Source organism: Acyrthosiphon pisum, chromosome A1 (genome assembly GCF_005508785.2).
Source record: "Acyrthosiphon pisum isolate AL4f chromosome A1, pea_aphid_22Mar2018_4r6ur, whole genome shotgun sequence".
Classification (NCBI taxonomy): Eukaryota; Metazoa; Arthropoda; class Insecta; order Hemiptera; family Aphididae; genus Acyrthosiphon; species Acyrthosiphon pisum.
In genome coordinates, this window is record NC_042494.1 from 29,445,330 (window position 1) to 29,453,071 (window position 7,742).

The 7,742-nt window shown below is 24.7% G+C and overlaps 1 protein-coding gene across 3 annotated transcripts; it reads right to left on the reverse strand.

Moving 5' to 3' along the window:
• Nucleotides 1-1,310: 1,310 nt before the first annotated feature.
• Nucleotides 1,311-7,149, reverse strand: LOC100160295 (THO complex subunit 5 homolog). Of its 3 annotated transcripts, none has more exons than XM_016804472.2 (14): nucleotides 6,933-7,149; nucleotides 6,702-6,791; nucleotides 6,261-6,398; nucleotides 5,583-5,794; nucleotides 5,428-5,503; nucleotides 5,172-5,366; nucleotides 4,813-4,945; nucleotides 4,624-4,718; nucleotides 3,506-3,832; nucleotides 3,253-3,445; nucleotides 3,012-3,185; nucleotides 2,799-2,932; nucleotides 2,558-2,724; nucleotides 1,311-2,107 (listed from the first exon to the last, which is right to left on the reverse strand). In XM_016804472.2, the coding sequence occupies exons 2-14, from the start codon at nucleotides 6,771-6,773 to the stop codon at nucleotides 2,038-2,040; spliced, it is 1,986 nt and encodes a 661-aa protein (XP_016659961.1). In that variant the 5' UTR covers nucleotides 6,774-6,791; nucleotides 6,933-7,149; the 3' UTR covers nucleotides 1,311-2,037. The 3 variants fall into 3 exon arrangements, with proteins under 3 accessions (XP_016659961.1, XP_029342767.1, XP_001947646.2); XM_029486907.1 differs by having other exon boundaries at nucleotides 6,862-7,149; XM_001947611.4 differs by having other exon boundaries at nucleotides 6,702-7,149.
• Between the last annotated feature and the right edge of the window lie 593 nt (nucleotides 7,150-7,742).

The following is a 7,742-nucleotide window of genomic DNA, read 5'->3' on the forward strand; positions in this document are numbered from 1 at the left end:
CAACTTTTATATCTAAGGATTGAAATTTAAAACAAGATTCCACGTAAATATTTAATTCTGTTGCCAAAAATTCTAAGAAGTACATAAGCACAGTTTATTTTTATAGTCATTTTAATTTCCAATTTAGACGAAATTACATATTAAAAAACCGGGAATAAATATATTATTTATTTTGTTGTGTTTGTAATGATTGTATAATATTATTTGTGGATACTTGAAACTTCTAAAGTATACTATTATATATCTATGATAGTACCACGGTTTGTTGTTGATGTATAACGCGTTACCTAATGGATATTGTGATATGATTAATTTGGAATTTATTATTGATGCCTATTATAGGTCAATTTTTTTTAATTACTATAGATAAGTATACCTATAATAGGTATGTCTAATACCTAGACTGACAAACCGTCTCCGCTCAGAATCGTTTTTCTTATACAGTGATATTATATCATTGAATTCAAACTATCCATTATACAGTGACCCACTTGTAACCTTCTGTACAGCAGAGCGACATCCACTTACCCACCTTTATTCAATACAATTTTAATATATTTATACTTCAATTTGGATATATTTTCATTCATTTTTAACGGGGCTTTTTTTCTAGTGTGGGACTTTTTTTTCCGATTACCTGGGGAAATATTTACTGCGATTCTCAATAAATGTTCCAAAAACAATGTTTATCCGGATCCTCAGATCATGAACATGGACTTCAAACAAGCTGTTATCCAACCGTCATAGGTGAATACCACGTAGTTTTTATCATTTGACATTTGCATCAAACCACGCATTATTATATTTTCATATTTCCATAATGTTATCCTTTTATTTATTGTGTAAATTAAATTAGTAAATTTTGATTACACAATTATTAGTACACTGGCTGTCTCAATTCTTTAGAAGTTCAGGTTAGGTTAGGTTAATTCATTGGTGTCAACATTGGTGACAATTATTACTAATATATAATCGAAACATTTAAGAATGCAGAAACCAGCTGAGAGTAAAGGGTAAAATAATTAATGTAATCACCATCCAATAATCAAGATATTATCATAATCAATAATCCAAAATATGGAATGTTGATTGAATTTTATTTATTATTACACCATTACAATACCTACCTCTCCCTACTTCTTATTTAATTTTAAGTTGTACATTTTTATGTTAATTTTTTAATATTATAGATATGTTACTAAGTAAAAATTAATTCCAAACGTGTTAAAAATATTCTTGTTTATATAATATAATTTTAGATCATACAAATTTTTCTTTTTCAATCTAAGATTTGAAAATGTAATAAAAGATTCCTCATAAATTTGTGTACCTTTATTAAAAAAAAAAAAATGTCTACAAGTCAAATACAATTTTTATGAGTGTTTAAAGTTCATATTTTAACAATATAGGATATTAACTCGAATTTTTCATGTAGCGATTTTCTTATTTTGTTGTAACTCAAAAAAGAATAACTGTAGATACATGATAATTTTACTGAATGTCTATATTCTCCATTAAAGTATTTCTTCAGTTCTTCCTCAGTTTCATCGTTTATTGAACAGGTACTGATTACTGAATACATGGAATATCCTTTTAAATTCTAAACTCTCGTATATACAACTTTAACTTTGCAATACATTTATAATTAGTATTCACAATACAAAATTACAAAATATGTAATTTAAATAAAACACATGTTAGAATCAAGTTTATTTTATTAATAGACTTGGTAAATATTATTAAGTAATTTTAGGACTAAATGCATATAAGTGAAATAAATTGTATAAATTACAAAGTTTAAAATACTAATGTTTTATGTTAGAAGAATAATTTTTAAAATCTGCATCTCTTTTACTTAAAATTTGAAAAATCTTAAATAATTACAATGGAACTTATAGAATTCATATATCATACTATAACATTTATCATATACGTAAATGCAATAACCATAAAAGTTATAAATCAAAGTACCTATATTTAATACCCAATAAGATGTGCAAATATAGAATTTATACATCTCAAATAAATATAAAATATTTAACGGTGTTCAAAAATAATTCCAGAATGATGTTTTACAGCCTTGAATGGATGATTTCTAGCTCGACCCCTGAAAATAAACAATACAATTTAAAATAACTTCTAAAATTTAGAATATTTCCATTCTAAAAATTAAAAATAATAACTGTTTAAAAATATTTAATAAATTTCCTGCGGAGTTGATAAGTATTACAACTACAAAATACTACCTATTCGTGTTAGTACAAGTTACTAGTTAGTACACTGATATAAATTATGACATAACACTGTAAACTGTATTATTTTTTCAATCTACTGAAATTTGTGGAGCCAATTTATAATTATTAATATAACGTACAATAAAAAAAAATAATATTTATATCTTTGAATTAGTTATTTATGTTTTCTGTTTAGTATTTTTTGGTAATTTAAACAGTAAGGATTATAAAAACAATAATTATGTTACTGTTTTAACAAAATAAAAAAATTATAGTATATAACATAATATTATAAAAACTATATTACAATATCTGATGAATACCTTATGTTATATAAAATTGTTTTAGTTTTGGGAAAATCTGAATGCCCCCAGGTCTCCATCATCACTTCAAAACAAACAACAAGGCGACCAATTATGTTGATTAACATTTCATTAATATCTTCATCTTCAATTTGTTCATGAAAAACATTAATTTCTCTCTCCAATTCCTACATTAATAAAACATTTTTTTTTTTATTATTATAAAATAGCATTATTTTAATGCATAACTGTAGGTACATACTCTAACAGAATTATTATTTGTAGAATTTAAAACAGACATTCCTTCATTTGTAGTTGGCATATTTAGTTGAAGTGTGAAAATAGGATTACTCTTTGGGTAATCACATTTAATTACCATTACCACAGTCAGTGTTGCTGAAAAGACAAATTATATAATAAATAATAACTGTTATACTGTAATCTATTAAAAAATTATTTAACCAATATTCCATACCTGTTTTATAATTTATTACACGTTTAAATAATAAATCATTTTCTGTCACTGTTCCAAATTCAACATGTGGTTTACAATATTCGAGTTTAATAAAATTTTCCCATGCCATTGTATTCCATGGGGATAAAACTGAAGTTAAATTAACTCCATTTACACTGAACCTTCGTTCTAAGTCTGAAATAACAACAATAATATAATTATTATAATTAATAGGGGAATTAAAATGTCATTAATTAATTACCACTACAGTCTAGCTGAGTAATCAATGAAAGTCGAGTTTTAAGGCGATTATTAATTGCCTTTAATACTTGAGCAATATGATTTCTTGAAATTAAAAAATCAGGTACACTAGGATTTAAGAAATCCAAGCCACATATACTTTGAGCCCAAATGTAAGGTTTTCCTACCTCCATAGTGTTGAATTCAGTTTTTTCCTATATCATCAATCAAACATTACATATTTTATGATTAATTATCACTTAAATCATACTAACTTCTTCTAATTGATGGAAGTTGACTATATGAGGACTTTCTTTGCCATTATCCCCGGAGAACAATGCATCAAGTATAGAACTTGGTGAAAGCAATTCTCTAGAGTAGGATGAAGAAAATCCAGACCAAGATGAAGTAACAGTAACAGTAATTAAATTTAAATTAACCAAATAAAAAAATTCCATTACAAACTGAGTATTGTTTTTTAAGCTTAATGTTAATTTAACCGATAGAGGATGTTTTGAAAGTAAACTTTTTTGTTGTACAGACTTTGTATCTGTTCGTGATTTCTTATGATGACGTTTTTTTGGTTTAGGCACATCTACTTCCTGTAAAATGTATTTAATTAGAATTAGTTAAAATATTACTGTAAATAAAAAGTGATAAAAATTATTGTAAATTATAGAATAAAGATCATCGTATTTTTCAGCTAAATTATAAATACTAAATTGCTACCCAAGCTGGGTGTGATAGAAATGACTCAAACCCATTTTGCCGAAAAATTTTTGGCTGATATTAAATAGACAGAAATGGCTGACATTAAATTGAATTGATTTTGTATTAAAAATTTTAATTAATACCTATATTTGAAAAAAATTAAAAATATATTATACTCAGTAGCGTATAAAGGGCGTGACGTCAATTTTTAATTGATTCAAATTACACTTATTGTTCTTTATTGTTAAATATTTTACTATCTAAGTAAAAGTTTTGAGAGAGTGGGGGATTTTCCAATTTTCCCCTCCTATTTAGTTTTATCGTTTTATTTTTTTAGATCCCCCCCCCCTTTCAGATATCATGACTACGGCACTGATTACACTAGGACAAATTTTAAATAATACATTTTTATTTATGTGACACTTTAAGAAAAAGTTGCTATTTCTAATCCAATAATACATTCACTTATTTATATTTACTTAATAATAAATTAATTCCAAAAAAATATGTAAATAATGCTAAATATTTTATTATTCATTAAAAATGAAAAAAATATCAATATAGAAAAGTTAAATTATATATGAATATTTTAGAAATAATAATCATACAATACATATCTGTATTTATTGACTCATAAAATTATTACAAAAAGTTGTATTAATTTTATTTATACATTATTTACCTCATCAGAGTTAGTATCAACAACATTATTCTTATTAGAATCAAATCTTCTAGCTTCTTCTTCATCACCATTAATTGAAACAGTGAATTTCGATTCTAAAAGAAATAAATGTATTATTATTCATTAATGCATTTATTGTCAATTAACTTAGCACATATTAGTATTTATTCTTTACAAAGTATAACTTACTGCAAGCTACCCTATATGCATCTGTTTGTATGTATAGATAATATAAGGGCTTGGGCAATAAATTCACAATATCTGCATATGATCTTGCTTGACAAGGAGCTAATCCAAAACTTTGTTGTAAAGGTTGAGCAGCCTAATAATGAATAAAAATTATATAATTTATTGATTTAACTTTTAAAGATACACACACATTTATAATTTTTATAAATAAAATATATTTTATTCGGGAATTAAAATATTATTTTGTTACATAACAAAATGTTACAGAATGTTAAATGAATACAATTTTTTTTTAATGTATAATTTGGATATAAATTAAATTGTCAAAGAAATTAAAAATTGATAAAATTTTAACTCACTGTGCGTATGTCTTTAAGCATAGGTAAAATACTTTGTAATATCCTGCTCTCTTCCTGAATTTCAGAAAGTATAGTTTCTTTATTTTTTTCTACTTCATCACACTGTTGTTGTTGAGTTTGCCTTTGTTCAAATTCCCATTGGAGACGTTTTATATGTAAATCGTGTTCATTAATCAGTCCACTTTTTAATTTATCCTAATAATTAAAGATAACATTAATAATATCTTAATAATTAATAATTATTTTATTTACATACAATATAATCAGCTGAATCTGGCGACTCTAAACAAAATGTTTCTAATGGCACAAGATCAATATCACTATCACTAGATCTGAAACAAAATAAATAAATCTAATGTTGATTATTAATCTTATTTAAACATTAAACAACTAATTTTGTGAATACTATACTTGTATTGAAGGCACTTGGATATTTCTTTTTTTAAATAAAACAATTCGTTAAGAAGATTTTCTTGCTGTAAATGTTTACTATCAATCTCTTGTTTTTTTTTATTTAATAAATCTTTTTTTTGTTTTGAGCGTATTTTATCAAGTCTGTTTAACTTTTTTAAAATTAAAAATAAATGTATTACATCATTTTTGTATTCTTCAAGTTTTTCTTTCTGTTGAAATTAAGTAAAGACATAGGTTAAGTAAGATAATGTTTAAATATTCAAAATATTACCTAACAAGTATCTAGGTACTTAAAAAATGGTGAAAACAAGAGTATCTAATTCAATTTTGAGGGGAGGACCCTCCTTAAAAGTTTTAAATGTATTTACTCTCTAGACATCTAGAATTAATGAAATTTTAAATTATTTAGGTATTATTTTAACCAGAAGTATTTCCTAAAAATGTCATCTCATTAATTTAAAATAATAGATATTGTATTCATACTTAAAAATTCCAAAAGTCAGAATTAAATTAAATACGTTTGGTAATTACCTAAGTATGATTAAAAGGCATTCTTGATAAATCAACCTGTATATACTAATTTTTGATCTATATTTATTTGTAGCCTAGTTCCCATTTCCAAGAGTATATAATCATAACTCATAAGAAATAAAAATGTTAATAAATATAACTTACTGGTGAGTTTTCCTTGTTTTTTAACTCATAATTCCATTTCATTATATCTTGCCATTTATGTAAAGTATTAAAGTAGATTGCAGAATCATTATTTTCATCTCGATTAGATGTTTGCTTTTCTTCATATTTTGCTACTGCCTAAAAATTAAATATAATCATTAAAAACCATTTTTAATTGTTATACACTTTAACTTCTAAAAGTAGTTAGATACACAGAATTTATAAGTACACATTGAAGGAATAATGTATGCAATAGGTTAAGACACATCAATGGAATATAATATGTTAATTTGGCAACTACAATATTTAGAAATCTTAGATTTTATTTTTTAGAATCTATTAAATTTTCTATTGAGCCCGTTATTATTTTTTTTTATAACAAAGTACCTAAGCAAATTAATTAATATAAATTAAGGAATTATCAAAAATAAAAATAATTACCGTGTAAATATCCACTTCGGATTCTTTATTCCTGACAATGATTGGTTTACTTTGCGAGGGTTTTTCACTCATTGCAAGACGGTTTGAACGCTTTTTCAAAAATATTAAGCGGACATAAAATAAATAAATAAACAAACGAGAAATTATAAACAAATGGTACTATTCTCGAATGATGATTTCAAGCAAATGCGCAGAGTTATAGTTTGTACCTTGTAAATACCTAATTCTTACCTAACATTAACAACTTCAAGAAGAAAAAGGAATTAGCATAAATATTAAATACATAAAATGCATCACGAATCACGATATTATAATAAACTCAAATAAAGCAAAACGGTACGAAACACTATCGCCTTCGCTTATGGCTCATTGTATCATCTACGGACTTCAAATAAACGATAAATTAACATAACCTAAAAAAATTCAACTATTACCACTATCACAGTATCCCCCAATACCACATAACAATAATAAATAATAATACCTAATATCCTGTGGAATCACCCGATCACGGACTTAAGTAGGTATATAGTAGGCTATAGTAGTATCTACAGTAGTGGGTATATTATCTTAATTCGTGGATACAGTATAGATCAGCGTTTCCCAAACCATAGTTGCGAAATTTTTTTGATGGGTCGCGACTTGTGGTTACGATTACGCTTATTTCAGTATTTTTGTATTTTTTTATAATTTATTTTATTCATTTATTATGTATTTATTATCAAGTATTGTATTTTATAAAAATTCAATGATAAAATGAATAATAATAAAAATATTATTTATTTATGACATACTTGATTTTTTTTTTAGCAGGGGGTCGCTAAAATAGTTATCCTAGGTTTTTAATATGTAATTTCGTCCAAATTTGTACTTAAAATGACTATAAAAATAAACTGTTTAAATGTATATTTTGGATTTTTTGGTAACAGAATTAATTACTTACGTGGAATCTTGTTTTAATTTTTAATTCTTAGATACAAAATTGAACATTTTATAAATTTTTAAGTACAAAATAATTTTTAAATTAAAATTTGATAATTT

Coding starts and splice junctions, on each gene's coding strand:
- LOC100160295 (XM_016804472.2), bottom strand. CDS start 6,773: ATGAGTGAAAAACCCTCGCAAAGTAAACCAATCATTGTCAGGAATAAA. Junction 5,367..5,427: donor CAGATTCAGCTGATTATATT/GTATGTAAATAA, acceptor TTTAATTATTAG/GATAAATTAAAAAGTGGACT. Junction 2,725..2,798: donor CAAATAATAATTCTGTTAGA/GTATGTACCTAC, acceptor TTATTAATGTAG/GAATTGGAGAGAGAAATTAA.